The following is a 15,929-nucleotide window of genomic DNA, read 5'->3' on the forward strand; positions in this document are numbered from 1 at the left end:
GAAGTCTATTCGTTTTTCTCTTTTCCTTTAATTAATCATTGAATAAAATCCTTAATTGAAAACTAAACTGAATACACAGAAACTACTACTATGTTATATTATATATACTTAGCACTGTTGATAGAAAACATGTAAATATATGATTGGAGCAGTTTTAGGTGTTTGGCTACATCACAAAATCCACATCAGGTGCGACACAAGAGAAAACGCCGAGTCATTTTTACTTTTTTATTGCTTAAACTGCCATCTGGAACAATCTATACCAAAAGGATAAACATCTTTTGCACATACAGGAGGTCAAACTGAACACAGGGTAAGAATAGAAAAAGAATGGTCCTCTGGTCGCCCGCGGCTCTTCATCTAAAGCCGCAGGTCTAACAAACTTGACGGGAGGGGGGCGGGGCTAAAGCAGGAATGACCGACGACTACCGTAAGCCCAGGTGAGGGAAGCTAAGGCAAACTGGGACGATTGCAGTGTGGAGAGAGAAAAAAAAAATCATTTCTGGAATAAAACTCATGATGGTGATGTTGTTGCTATTTACATGAAAAAAAACAACAAAAAAAAAAACCACAAAACAATATTTCTGACAAAAGGGTGAATCAAATCCTCAGCAGTAACAGAATCATTTCCTGTGGATCAGGATAAACTTCCTTTTTGGGACCACACCCACAGGTTTTTTTAACCTGCGGGCTAGAGGAAAAAAAACAAAAAAACACTCATCACGTTTAGGACCAAAAACTCTCGTCGCTAACAACGCGAGGGATGAGACTCGATATTAAACTGATACCGGTCCTTTATCAGTAAAACAATGAAGCATCTGGACAAACAATATTTACGCAACGTTCATTTGAACTTCACTTTAGAACAGATGGGAATCAGGAAAGGCCTCACTGACGCCCTCTAGTGATGACAAATGGAGCTTTTCCATTAAACAGTACTAGCAACAAATATACGATAATATTGTATCATGACAAATATCGTGATAATATCGTATCATGACAAATATCATGATCTGACAGATTTCGTGATATCGCATCATGACAGAAATATCGTGATATTGTCACTTAAATATCATATCGTGGGTCAAACGTAAATAAAAGCCTGACAGTAAACATGTAGCCGTTTTTGTCCAGACGCTGTTGTCATATTCAAAATATCGGTAATACATATGGGTATCAATAAAATCCCAACGATACCCATCCCTAAACCCAGTCACCTACCATCTTAAAATCTAATCTCCGCGTACGTTCAAACGTACATGTCAGCGTCTGAGCGCGTGCGTAACGTAAAGTGTAAGAGTCGAGTGAGAAAACAAAAAACGTGGAGCAGGAATGACAAGTTCAGCCTCTAATCCAAAAGTCAACAGTGAGTCGTTAGGTAAAAGATCTTTTAAAATATGAAAAAGAAAGAAAGAAAGAATCTGATGCCATCTAAACAGCCATGAAGCAGTTAAGCTGGGGAGTCAACAAACCAAATATTTGACACAGTTCCTGTTCCTGCGCGCAGCTGCAGGCAGGGCACGTTTTTTTTGTTTGTTGTTTTTTCTTCTTTTTTTTTTTAATACATTTTTTATTATTTATTTCAAACTCACTCTTCCATTCATTCCCGATCACCGGAGGCCGACAACATCATTCCAAAGTCAGCAAAGAGAACAGACCACGAGCTACTCTGATGAGAAGAGCCGCCTCTTTTTCAAAATAAAAGCAATGACACTAGTTTTGTTTTGGAAATAAAAATCTGCTCACCCGTGTGACGCTTCCATACATAAATACTTCAGATGTCCTGAAAAATCTAGAAACCCTCACGTGTTTGTTTGCCCCCCCCCCCCCCCCCCCAAGACTGGACTTCATTAAACCTGTAATATTAACCCTTTTTAAATCTATTTTTTAAAAAGTTATTTTCTCTTTTTTTGTTGCAACCCATGACGTTTTTTACACAATACAATTACATACTGTTTTGTCAAGAAGAAGAAGAAGAAGAAGGAGAAGAAGAAGCATTTATTTACTCTGTGGCACTGGACACCTAAAATAGAATTTATGGAAAAATAAGTGTTTACAAAAGACAGTTAAACATATATTTTTTTCCTGTTTTTTTTTTTTAAAGATCACCATCACTCCAAAAACATAAGTGTATCATTGAGTCAGCGATTTTTTAATTTTTACTATACTATGATGAGGACATTTTTGATTACAAACCATAGCAGAAGAGTGACCAAGTTATTTGGTATATACTTAAAAAAAAAAAAAAGAATACTGAAATACATGTAATACTTTGTTTTGTTTTTTTGAGATATTTTCTTATTTAATAGTTTTTCCTTGAGGCAGTTCTTGTATGGACAGTCTACCGATTACAGTGAGGGTAATAAGAACAATAATAATAATAATAATAATAATAACCTAATGGCACTTTTCCACTACACAGTCCCGACACGGCACGTTATTTTTTGGATAGTACCTGGTGTTTTTTTTTTTTAGTACCTGCCCTGGCGAGGTTCTAAACGAGCTGAGCCGATACTAAAATGTAACGTCAACAGACTGCCGGCCACTGATTGGTCAGAAAGTGTCGTCACTGGCAGAGTCATGAGCGAGACCTCGCCGCGGCCGTGCTATGACGACTCTGGGAATATGAAGTCATGGCAATCATGTGCCACTTTTAAAGGCGGCAAACTTTTGTGACTCAAATCACAACATAAGTTGTGAGAAGAGCAAACAAATTATTTCTCATATTTACACATAAATCCTCACTAAAAAGGTTGGGGAAAATTCTGCTAATTATTTTTTTTTCTGACCCCCAAAAAAATCTCCCATGACCCATCTGTGGCCCCTGACCCAGTGTTTGGGAATCACTGGATTAGATGTTAGAATCAACTGATTCTAATGACCAAAAACACCTACTTTACAAGTCACTATTTTGTGCGTTTGTGTTGCATATAAAACCGTGCCACGGCTGTTTCTTTTTTGTAGCCGTGCTATGACTCCGGCCACGTTGGTACTATAGTACTATAGTAATGGAAAACCATACCAAACCATGTATATTAGAGCTGTGCCGGGACTGTATATTGGAAAAAGCGTAATATTTCCTGTTTGGAGCCTCAAATAGTCAGGGGGGGAACGGAACACCCACTGCATTTTTCCCACGGCTATGCATCATTGCGTCATGACGATAATCAACATTTGGCACTAGCCTGGCAGCCGCACATTTAAATAAGAACCTCAGGTTGCACAAGCTCTCGCTCTCTCAGTCTCTCTCTCACATAAACCAAGCAAAAACCATCGTCGTTGTCTCATTCTACCAACTTAAAAGTCACTGAAAATCACAACCGGAGCATCAATTCACAGCTAAAAACAACAACAAAAAAAAAAAAAACAGAAGTGGGAGCAGTCAAGTTCCTCCTGCTTCACTCTTCACGTAAAGACTAAAGCGATGTCAAAGAAAACAAAAAAATAAACTGTAAAATGCGGATTAAACTCGCTTTAATCCGACCGCAACATGAATCTGTAACAAAGTCACCAAAAAGCGCCATGTAAAGTTTGATTGTCCTGTCTCCTCAGTGTGAGACCCACATGTCAGTCAGATCTGCAAACAATCCTGTTTTATGTTCAGCTCTAATAACAAAAGCAAAACCAGCAATTTATATAGATATATACGTAAGTATGTATGTATATATACACCTATATAAAATGCAGGTAACGTGATGTAACTGTGCCTACAAGGTAGCGTACAGCAGCTGGTACAAGCGCTGGTGAATGGCTAAAAGTCACCTCTGCCCGACAACAAAATAAACTGTGTGTAAAAACAGAGGGAGAAGAAGAAGAAGAAGAAGAAAAAAGGTGAAAGGAAAGAAGGAGAAGAAGAAGAAGAGGAGAGTGACGAAAAAGCAAATTGCATTGGTGGACCCTGGGTCTAAAAGGAGGAGGAGGAGGAGGGAAAAGGGTGGAGGAGGAGGAGGAGGAGGAAGAGGGACTGGGACTTCAGACAGACAGCGAGACAAAGCTGTTGTACTGCTGGATGTTACGTTTGAGAATGTCCGAGCAGGGACCCAGGACGCGCTCGAAGCGAGGTCGGTCGAGCTTGACACACTTGAGGGGGCCGCGGGCGACGACGGTGGCGGCGCGGGGACGGTTCATCAACAGAGCGATCTCACCTGGAGAACAAGACAAGGAAAGACAGGGAAGTATGCGTTGAGTCAGTATCGATATCGGTCCAATACTGGTCAAAAATCACTGGATCAGATATTAAAACAGAGAAGAATATTAGTGACACAGTTGGAGGATTATGTCTTTGAAATAGCCTGAAATTGCACAAATGTGTCGTTAACAGCTTCTTAATTTAATGTCTGATATCGTACTCATATCAGTTAGGGGATTAGTCGGTATCGGTCAGTATCAGTATAAAAATGTAAAATCTGATACAATACAATCTGGACTGTAAATATAAATAAATAAAGAGAATTACGTCTTTGAAATGACCCAGGACAAAGGGTCTAAAATGACCGCATCGTACTGACATAATATCGGTATCAGGTTTACTCGAGTCTGTGACATCAGTATCATGCTTTCTCTAGTACAAATCAAGAAAACCCCTGACATAATTATCAAGAGATAAGACCTTTACGTTATAAGACAATAGATATAATTTAGGAATAGAAGAAACTAAAAATGAAAAACAGTTTTTCATTGTTTCTGATAAACTCTGGTGGTTCACATGTAGTACCTACACAGCCCACCAGAGGGACTGAAGTTCTGATATTGTCATTTGAGCTGTTATAAATAAAATGCAATCTATTGATGTGATTAAAGGTTCTGGAAAGTGTTGCTCTAGAAAAATGGTGGCTCTAGAAGAAGAATTTACTTTTCACTTGGCCAATAATGTGATTTATTTACTTCCACGACATTTAAGACATCTTCATTAAGATGCATGCACACAGTGAATCAACCTCCTACTATTAGTACTACAGTTTTACTAACATCAGAGCCACTAATTGACAGTGGTAACTGTTTATATCCAATAAAAAATTTTTTTTTTGGTTCTTACCAAAGTAGTCTGATGGTCCTAATCTTCCCACTTCCACAAACTCCTCGTTCTCTGAGCGACGCTGCAACACGGCTGCAGAACCCTGAGAACAAAAACAAGTCAGCTTTTCTTCTTACCAACATAAAAGAGTTGGTTAAATTATTATATTTAAAAAATCAACAGAAAAACAAGAGCACTCAGAGAGCGCAGACCTCCAAGGCTTTAACACGTTTTACATACCTGCACCTGAAAGGTTTACATTTAGATCCACTGGATGTATAGAACTTTACCTGCTTATAGATATAACCATTTTACATAAACACGACAAAATTCACCCTGATCTGTTAGGTTGTCACGGAGATAAACCGTACGTTTAAATTGCTGCCAAATCCATAATCTGGATCAGATTTCAGATGAACTTTAGTGTGATTGTAGTGTTTAATCCTGCATACACACACCACATTTCTAATCTGATGGGTTTCTTACAGTTTTGCCAATTATAAGAGACAGGGATTTCTTAAAATTATTCTTTCAATTTTATTTAAAAGTGTGTAGATTCTTACTAAAATTTAAGAGGAACAAAATTGCAAACAGACTTGATTTAAAAAAAAAAACAAACCAGACATTTCTTCAGGTTTCAAACCTGTTTATTTTTGGTGTGAACACACCAGAACCATGATGGTGTAAAAACTCTTAACAGGGTGGTTTTTTTTTTTTAAAAATGGGCCAAAATATGAACACAGCACTGAATAAATAAACAACACATGAGCTGCAAAAACAGTTAACCTTAAAGGAGCTGTTATCGTGGAGAGACGGAGTGTGTGTTTACCTCTAAGATGATGAAGAACTCGTCTCCAGGTTCTCCCTGCACAACAATCTTCTGTCCATCCTCAAACTGGACGGGCTCCAAGGCATCGGCGACTGTCAGACGCTCCCATTTGTCAAGAGACTCTGAGGACGACGGAGAGACACACAGAGACGCAACGTGGAAAATCTCTTTTAAAAGTGACTTGTTTTTAGATCTTTTTATATACAAGTATATACGGGCTGTCAGGTTATTTTAATCTCGGCACCAAACACGAGCTTCCCGTCTTCTATTTTTAGGCTTTGGCTGATTTTGAAAATGAAAACAAACTCACCTAATATGGACACTTTCCTGAGGAATTCTTCGTACATCTTCCTCTTTCTCAAAGTGCTTCCCTGCAGAGAGAAACATACTTGCGTTAGTTTAACTGCATGACAATGAGAGCAAGGCGTGATAATGATTATCTGGATATTAAGTTTATAAGTAGGGCATAAATATGTAATAGCATGTTTTCCCCAAAAGATATTGCGATTATGATTTGCGATAATGATCAAACCTCTGTTCCCTATTCACTGTGTAATAGATGTAAAACATGGTGAAGCATAAAGTTTAATAACCACTCAAGGCCGGAACAATTAAACAATTTCAAAACCAAAAAGCAACTGTTAAAAACACAAGTAGCTTGTTGTAGTAGCTGCAACTAATGATAATGTTATTAATTAATCAATCTCCAATAATCATTTGTTGTTTGGTCCACAAAAATGTGAGAAAACGATGAAATATATTGACTTAAATGTCTTGTCCACAAACAAATTTCGTGTTTTATATACATATTTGAAGCAAAAGAAACCAGAAAACACTCATATTTAAGAAGCTGGTTATAAAATAATCAAACCAATTAAATGATTATCAAAGTAGTTGGCAATTCATTTAGTAAAACATTAATACATGTTTATTCACTGCAGCCCTAGCATATACACATTATGCATCATAAAAGCTGCTGGTGCCCTGAGACTTTTGCACAGAACTGTACACATACGTAGAAAAACTAAAAGTAAGAGAAAACCATGAACGGTGTTGAGTTCCTCACCATAAGTATTCTCCTGTAACTGTCTCTGTCGATGCCCCACAGCTTGACGTTGGTCTTGGCTCGGACGGTGGCCGCCCTTGGGGTGCCGTAGATCAGGGCCAACTCTCCAAAGCTGCCTCCTTCTCCGATGCTGGTCACCCATTCATTGTTCACATAGACCTGTCAGAGCAGCGGGGTAGAAAACAGTGTCATAGACCGCAGCGGAAATAAAAAGAAAAAGGCTTTTTAAATGATTTTAAGTGAGAGTCAGATACTCACATCCATCTCCCCTTGGTCGATAACGTAAAAATTGTCGCCTTCATCACCTGAAAGGTTTAAAGGTTTACAACGACGACGTTAACAACAGCTCAAAAACAAGTAAAAAGACATTTTATTTTTGCTCAACTCGGCGGTGAAGCGATGTGATCTCACCCTGCAGAATAACAGTTTCCCCAGCGATGTAGGTGACGGGAAACATGGCGTCGAAAATGTCACTGGAGGGGAAAAAAGATATGTGAGATGATCGGCTCCACAGTTGCGCTCATATCCAAACTCTCACAGAGAGAGAAATCACAGGTACCTCCTCTCATTGTCATCCAGGTGGGAGAAAAGCACATTCTTTTCAATAGCTTTGGCCAACGCTGCCATTGTCTTGTAGTCTTTTGGAATGACCTTAAAAGAGACACACACAGACACACATTGTGAGTTTTTACTTTTATTAATAGTTGTTTTTTTTTTGCTCTTTTCTGACACCACAACAGATTCCTGGTGTTGTGAAAGCTTTATCTGAAAATAAACCAGCTTTTAGTAAAGTTACAACACTGTATAAGGTTGTTTGTGATGACTTTTGAGCAGCATTTGCTGGCTGCAAGTGTAAGTCAAAAATCATACATGATAATGATCTTTAAAGCAACTAAAGCAACTTGCCGCTTTACTAAAAGTTCTTAAATATTGTTGTTTATAAGACATTATTCCATTTCAGAAACTATGCATTTACTGTTCTCTGTGTAGAACTGCTAACATATATGGTTATGACAGTTCTAAATATATAAATGACCCAGGACTTCAGATCCTTCCTTCAAACACTGTTGTCAAAGTAAGTAAACAAATTGTTATACATGATTATAAATAGTTATAACGACTTTTGTAAAGCATTAGAAATGCATTATAATGTCTTATGCATGTGCTCCTAATGCATTATAAACTACACCTTCATAGAGAGTGTTACCAAACTTGATTGTGATGACGTTTCTCTCACTTAAAAGGCCTAGTGAGTAACATCCTTACAATAAATATGTTGGGTCATGTTTTATATCGTAGTAGTAGTAGTAGGCCTTTATTTTTGTACTTTGGTATTTTATACATACCCAAAGTACAGCGAAATTACAGCAATCAACCCGTCCGTACACACATTAACACAGCACAATAAGACAGACATGACAGGATGACCGAGGCAATATAAAGAGGGGGGAGGAAAGGGGAAGAAACCAAGAGGAGGGGGGGGGCTCCTGTGGGGGAGTACAGTGTGGGACCGGGAAAAAAATAATCTCAGCAACATAGGCACTTTTACAACAAAAAACTTGAGAACAACTTACACCGGGGGAGGGGGAAGGGGGTGGAGGTGTTCCAGTGCAAGCAGGCAGCCAGCCGCAGCCATTCTACGGCAAAGGTGCGGACCCCGCCAGTCGCACTGGGGGGTGAAAGTGGCGAAGGCGTGGTATGGGGGGGGTAGAGGGGTGTGTTGCTTATGTGCATGTGTGTTTGTGTCCATGCATGCATGTGTGTTTGTGCATAAGCCTGAAGACTCGCTTTGTCTAGCCTCACAATCAATGTCTCAGTTCGCGGGATGCCATCGCGATAACACAGCAGGTTGCCATGGAGACGTCCTTGATCGGGTCCCAGACAGAGTCAACAATCAACAGGTGTCCGTGAAGGAAGGGAGGTCGGAATAGGAATACAGAGCGTCTCACTGCAGCGATCCCCTTCGGGGAGTTGTTCTAGCAAAGGCCTTGTCCGAGGCCGGTGACGCGGGGTAAAAAACGCAGATTAGATTATGATAAAGTTTTGGGTTAGGGCGAGTAGTCGCATTTCAATTGACTCGACTTACTCGTTATCGATATCTTGTGCTTGCCATGTTTCTATAGCAAGTCTGAAGGGACAAACTAGTCGTTAAAGTTAATGCATTAAGTATTTGAAAGTGGAAACTAAAAAGAATGGTATGTGAAGGCCACCGTAGTGCCCTAACAAGCTTTGGTAACGCAAACAAAAGATTGACTCACACATGTGCGGCGGTAACATCAGCTCAAATGATTTTCATTCACTTTGAATGGGGGAGTTTTGCAGAAATGCATTGTGGGTCCGTAGCTTTGCCATATTTGTGGCAGATATAGACATATTCAACTTCTCAAGCAGCAGCTACAGCTCCGACCAATCAAATCACGTTTATGCGTTTTATATAACTACAGCAACTCTTAAAACAATTAATTAAAACAATCTTATTTTATATATTAATATATCAGGATCAAACAAGTCTGTCTATCTTAAAGGTGACATCGACTGCTTGTATCGCACATATATGTTAGTTATGGAGGATATATTAACTTGTTTTCATGGTTAAAAACCTCCTCGTCGCTGCAAACGAGCCGATCAAAGAATTATAGTGTACAATCAGCTGATTGTATGAAGTGATTTTCATTTCCCTCATTAAAGCCTTTAATATTCATATCAGGAGCCAGGTCAGCTCTATGGAAGTCACCATTTTGGACCACCATGTTTTTACAGTAGCCCACAATGTACAAACTAAATATCTTTTGAGTTTTGATGCTAACTGAAGGCTACATTAGATTCTCCAACACACTTGGAAAGAAAGAGTGAGATGAGGGATGTTCAGCTGCAAACATGTGACTTCACCCATACAGTTTACACACTTTACCTTTAAGAGATCGAACAAACAGTACAGCACATACTGTACATGATTGTTCAAAGTCATATGATCGTGTTGCTGATGTTAGTGTGACATTCTTCTCACCCCGTGTTTGTTTACCTTTCTGACATACGAGGCTGCATCCTCCTCTGTGTAAACCTCTGCGCTGAAGGCTCCTCTCCGCCGGCGACCTTTGACCACGGGGTTCATGGGTGGAGACACCTCCTCATCTCGCGAGTCTGAACGGGAACTACTGGCCTTCTGTTGGTTCTGGATCTGCTTGGTCTCCTCCTGAAAGGAAGGGAGAGGGATGGAGTCCATGAGGCAGAGGAGCAGCACTGCCTGTAGCTGCTGTAAGTCAAAGGTTATACATACAGCAGCATGTAATGAAAATAAATAAAATATGATAAGAGCTGATGTGAGGGACTATCTTAAAATAACAATCCAAACGATTTAAATGTAGAGACGAAAACTTGTTTGCAGCCACGTTTCTCGGCTCTTTGTCTTGTGTGTTGCTAAAAATAAAACATGAAGAGGTCACTGAAGGTCACCGTGGACTGAATATCAAAGAGCATATGATAACAAAGGGATGGTTCACGGTAAAATGTTCTCTCTGAATAAAATGATTTAAGCAGTACAGTAATAAAACAAACATTCCATCTTACTGTATGTGAATTTGTGTGACATATATTTGCCTTCTAGATATTAACAACCAAATGATGATTACAAACTCATTTGTATCAAAGATAATCGGATAACGGGAAGATTGTTAACTGTTAACTAAATCCTGCCTTCAGTGACTTGTTAGACTTAAAATTAAAAGTGTATTGTGTGTTTTCATTCAATTTGATGAACCATTAATAAATTGACCTGACTAGATATGAACAGACACTGTATTCAGCATTGAATATGGCTAATGTAATCTCTGAATGAAAGAAAACGGAGTGAGTTTAAATGTGTAACCACGTGGTGCAACAATGGAGGAAATGGCTTTCTTTCTGTCCACGACAACTAGTGGGGAAAAAAAAATAATAAGACAAACCTTCTCCTGTCTCTCAAAGTACTCCCTGAGGAAGGCCATGGGCCTGTCGGGCCTGGAGGTGCACAGCTGGACAATGCAATCCTTCAGCAGCTGTTGAATGTTGTGTTTCTGCACGTACTGCTCGCACTCCCTCAGGCTCCTCTCCTCCTCACTGTTCGTACTTCCAGATGCCATGACGACAACTGCAACGCTGCTCTGTAACCTCTAACCTTTGTACTAGAGAGAGAGAGAGAGCGAGCGAGAGAGAGAGGGTGGACAGTAATGGAAGCGTGGGGAGGGAGAGAGGGAGGGAGGGAGCATTATTCCTTGATCATCACACATGCCTCATTCCCACAACAACAGAGGAAGTTGAGATTGACAAAAATAAATAAAATAGACAGAAATTCGATGTCAAAGTCACTTCCTTCAAAGAAATTGAAATAAACAAACACAGCAGCATCATAATGATTTTAGGTTTATTCTTCATTTGATCAAGTGTCTTGCCCAAGGGCACTGGCCTGTAGCAGAGCTGGGAATTGAACCCACAACCTCCAAGTTAAAAGACATTTCACTCTACCACTGACATATCATCGCCACAATGCAGATTTGAGGGCCAAAAAAATGACTGTTGTTCAATAACTGGTCGCATATAAATCGGCATCAGCCAAAGAAAAACCCATATCGATCGACCTCTAATCACTCTACAGAACAGATTTACTAACCGTGTGTGTGTGCGTGCGCGTCGTGGTGCGAAACGGTCAGACAGAAAACATGAGAATGTGAGAAAAATAGAACCAGAGTGAGAAAGCACGGGGGAGATGGGGAGTTGTTTTGGCTCCAGGGAGCCTCAGAGCCACTAAGTGTCAGGAGTGGAAAAGTGGTCATATGATGTGATCACACATATCTCACCAGAGACGACGGCAAACTGACACAGGCGCTGTCTTAACATCGCCCCCCCCTTTGTTGTTGATTTATTTACTCAAAAACTATTTTTCATCAGCGTGAATGAAGCCCTCTCTGTCACAGAGACACACGCTATGACTGAAACAAAGTAACCAAGGCCTAATTTTAGACAAAATGGAGGAGACCAGTGAATCAATCAACTGTTTGTTTGTGGTGGTGGGGGGACTGAACTATGAAGACAAGTGCACTAGTTCCAGGTTTCAACATTTCAAGCCACAACACTGTTGCTGAGCAAAAAAAAAAAGCCTGACAGATCATGTGATCAGCGTGTGCGTGTGTGTGTGCGATATAAGCCATGAAGAAAGGCCCTCTAACACCCTGCTGTAACTAACATGTGCATTTCAGATGAGCAACAGTAAACGAGTAAATGTAATTAGGAGAGCGGGTCCTGAGGAGCAAACAGACCCATCACTGCGAGTGTATCATCCATGTTGTGCATCAGTGTAATAGGATTTGGATAATTTCTAATCTGACAAGGCCGCAGGGAGATTACGAGACATGTTATCAAAGATGAGGCTGAGACTGGCTTCATGCAATTTACTACAATTGTGGTGAAAACTAGGCAGGATTACTTTAATCTATAACTACTAAAGGAATAAGTAGTAAAAAATTATGCTGTTTACTGGTATAAAGTGTTAAGTAGGCGTGGGACAATATGAATTTCCTGTCATGATTATCCTTACTAAAATAACTGTGATTCAGAATGTTATTCTAAAAATATACTTAATAAATAATAATAAAAAACACTTCATCAAAATCAACTGTAAAAAACTGATTTGGTTTCTATACATAACCATATAGACGTAAAGGAAACAGATTAACTAATGTAACTAATATTACAAAAACATTATTGACCAAAAAGTCCAAAAAGTAATGTTACAAAAAAGTTGTCAATATTACGAAATTTATATATTACACGACGTAAAATATACAAAGTGTAATAAACAAGAATCTTAAAGGTCCAATACTGTAGGTACTAAAATACTATGTATCCCAAACCTGATCATTTGTTTTGTCCAAAAACCAAAATGAACCAAAATGTTATATATATATATATATATATATATATATATATATGTATATGGGGCAAAGAAATCAGGAAATATTCAGCTACAAGAAGCTGAAAAATCAGAGAACTTGTCTTGAAAACACCTGAACCAACTAATCCATTATCCAAAATTAATGGTGATCCATTTACTAAATGATTAATAATCATGTTATCGATTAATCATCGCAGCCCTGAAGCAAACAAAGAAAAATTTCATCAATTCTGGTATGTCAAGGCCACTGTAGTTCTTTAACGCACATGGGGAAAAGGAGGAGTGAGTTGGGGAATCCTGCATTTGTTACAACATGCAGTCTCACCATTAGATGTTAATTATTCTTATGTACAGGACCGTCAAATAAGATACTACAGCTGTAAAGACGCAGATTTCAAAATAAATCACAATATGGCTGAAAGAATTACTTGGTTATTTAATGAATAAATTAATCGTCAACTCATCTTCTTAAATGTGAATATTTTCTGGTTTCTTTGCTCCATGTAACAAAGAAATCATTAAAACGGAATAATTTTGCTTTGTGGACAAAACAAGACATTTGAGGACATCCATCATATCCAGTTTTGAGAAACACTGATCAACATTTTCTGACATTTATGGACCAAACAATTACACAATTACAATCGCTGCATGTTGGAAAGTTAGACAAAATTCTCAATCACATTTTCTCGATTAATGGTGTATATGTCGCATATAACTTGCTGTTGTCCCAATACCTACTGTTAATATTAGGGGTGGGTCAAAAGATTGATTTGGTGATATATTGTCGTCCTTCCTCAAACAATATGATAATTGATTCACAGGGGCAAATATCGATATTTTTAATTAATAAATTCAATTTCGGGTGTTCTAAAGTAAACAGTCCCTGCCAGTTTCACTCGCCGGGCATCCCTACTTCATGTCTCCTCACAGTGATGCTGCTCGAATGAGTGAGGGGAAACTTGGGCGGAAGTTACCTGGTTGAAGAAGAGAGAGTTTACAGCAGGACAATGGCGAAGAAATCTACGTTAAGAGATGATCCATCCATGTTCAATATAGACTTTATGCGCTTTGTTCTTTACAGTATGTCGTGAATAAATAGAGAAATCCTACACTTTTAATTTTTCACGTTGATTTCTGTCAGTTAGAGCAGACATGTACAATGTCCAAAAATCACACCTGCGTTGCTTAGATTTGGTTACATTGCCATTTAAAAATGATAATTGTGACAATAAAAATTAAGTTATTATAAAACAGTGCCTTTATATGTAATGTTCACGGGCCATTGGCCACTGGAAATCTTCACCTTATCAAATATGGCCCTTGTTAAAAAAGTTTGGACACCCCAAAGTTAGACAGATATCATGATGTATTGATATGTGACTGTCCCGCAATATATTGATTACCACAGAATGGCTGTATAGTAATATTATCGGTATCGTATATGGTATTGTGTGGAACCGTGTGAATCCCACTCCTAGTTAATATTCCTTAATTAATTAATTCGTGGTGAAATGACCACAGTCGTAAAAACCACACGTTAAATCAGTTACTGTGTCAGTTAGTGCGCTGCAGCATCGCCTCTACTGTCAATTCAAATTAGATGAAACACTATGGATTCAGGGGAATGACCTTGCTTAACTCGTGACGGCGGAATAACACGGCAAGAATCACGAATACAGGATGTTTATTGTCGTAAGAGCTAAGCAAATGTCACAGCCTTGAAAGACAAGAGTGAAGCTCATAACGTCTAGTGTTTAGCAGCGTCTAGGTCAGGAAGGCTTACAGAGGCTGACGGCTGCAGCACGAAATTCAGCGTGAATAATAACAACCAAGCACACCAAATACTAGAAGAACGACACAAATACCGCCGTTTCCTTCAACTATTTCCAACCTGCGTAGTGTTAGAGAGCGTATCCAGTGTTATAAAAAGCCTAGCTTGCTAGTAGCTCCGTGCAAAGGCATAGCTCTCCTCTGATGACGCCATCTTGAGTTCTATCATAAACAAACGAGAGACGGAGGGAACAAATTTCACCTATGCGGAGGTCATGCGTTTCGCTGCGGCAACAGCTTCGTCAGATACTCACAAGAAGCGGAAGAATTCCTGCCGAGCCCTTCGGTAGAGACTCGGGATGGATGATATTTTTTTTCCTCTCCTGAAGCGTACCGTTACCAGATCCTCCTCACTTCGATTTTTTTCCCCGAGCCCTGGACCGCTGCCCCACCGGATACTGCTGCGGACCAATCAGCGGCGCCCGCTGACGTCAATTCTCCTCGTTCTGACATGTGAGCCCGTAACCCTTGGCAACCTTAAAGGAGCCGACACGGAACTCGTGACGTCAAGGAAATAGTTTGACAAGGGAGGGGAGGGGAGTGAGCAAATTCGATTGACATCCGATTAAAATTAACCCCGATATTTAGGCATATATGTTGATAATAAACTGGTGCTATTATTTACGTCAAGCACGTATTACATTTGTATGGAAGCCCGTTTATTCCACTTAAAAATTCAAATACATTTGTATTTTTACAGTAGATACATGTACTTTAATTCAATAATACTGTCACTATTATTCAAATATATACTACAAATAAGGTGCACCTTTTATTTTTTTCTTTATGACATTTTATGAATATTTTTATACTTCTATGTAGATTAAATTATTTCTACACTATTCCATTTTATTATTTATCAGTGATACAGTGCATTAAACAGTGCAGTTTAAATATATGTATTTATTTATATAATATTTTACATAACTTTATTATTTGTAATATTTGTACATTGATATTGTGTATTTAACTAAACATTTTCTCATCTAATTTAATGTAATAAAACAATTGTATCTTCGTGTTTCGTTTCACCATTAAAATGTTTTAATTTAAAACAAACATAATGAACTTATTTGGCGAACAACAAAAATCTTTCGACATCGCTCTCGAGGTCGTTGAAACTTGATGCGCGTCTCTTATCCAATGAAATTTTCAAAACAATTCCTCGTGACGAGACTGAAAGTAAAATTGGCCAATCAGCGGGCGTAATTTTCAAAGCAGGCGGCCCTTATTCGATTGACAGCTGTGCTGTCGAATCGAC

At 38.9% G+C, this 15,929-nt stretch overlaps 1 protein-coding gene across 2 annotated transcripts; it reads right to left on the reverse strand.

The window, feature by feature from the left end:
- Positions 1-1,983: 1,983 nt before the first annotated feature.
- LOC131448362 (cAMP-dependent protein kinase type I-alpha regulatory subunit) lies at positions 1,984-15,081 on the reverse strand. Of its 2 annotated transcripts, none has more exons than XM_058620752.1 (11): positions 14,923-15,081; positions 10,854-11,069; positions 9,932-10,102; positions 7,469-7,560; positions 7,321-7,382; positions 7,168-7,214; positions 6,910-7,068; positions 6,154-6,214; positions 5,844-5,965; positions 5,036-5,117; positions 1,984-4,145 (listed from the first exon to the last, which is right to left on the reverse strand). In XM_058620752.1, exons 2-11 carry the CDS (start codon positions 11,025-11,027, stop codon positions 3,973-3,975), a joined length of 1,143 nt encoding a protein of 380 aa, XP_058476735.1. In that variant the 5' UTR covers positions 11,028-11,069; positions 14,923-15,081; the 3' UTR covers positions 1,984-3,972. The 2 variants fall into 2 exon arrangements, with proteins under 2 accessions (XP_058476735.1, XP_058476736.1); XM_058620753.1 differs by lacking the exon at positions 14,923-15,081 and adding an exon at positions 14,730-14,816.
- Positions 15,082-15,929: the final 848 nt, after the last annotated feature.

Source organism: Solea solea, chromosome 21 (genome assembly GCF_958295425.1).
Source record: "Solea solea chromosome 21, fSolSol10.1, whole genome shotgun sequence".
NCBI lineage: Eukaryota > Metazoa > Chordata > Actinopteri > Pleuronectiformes > Soleidae > Solea > Solea solea.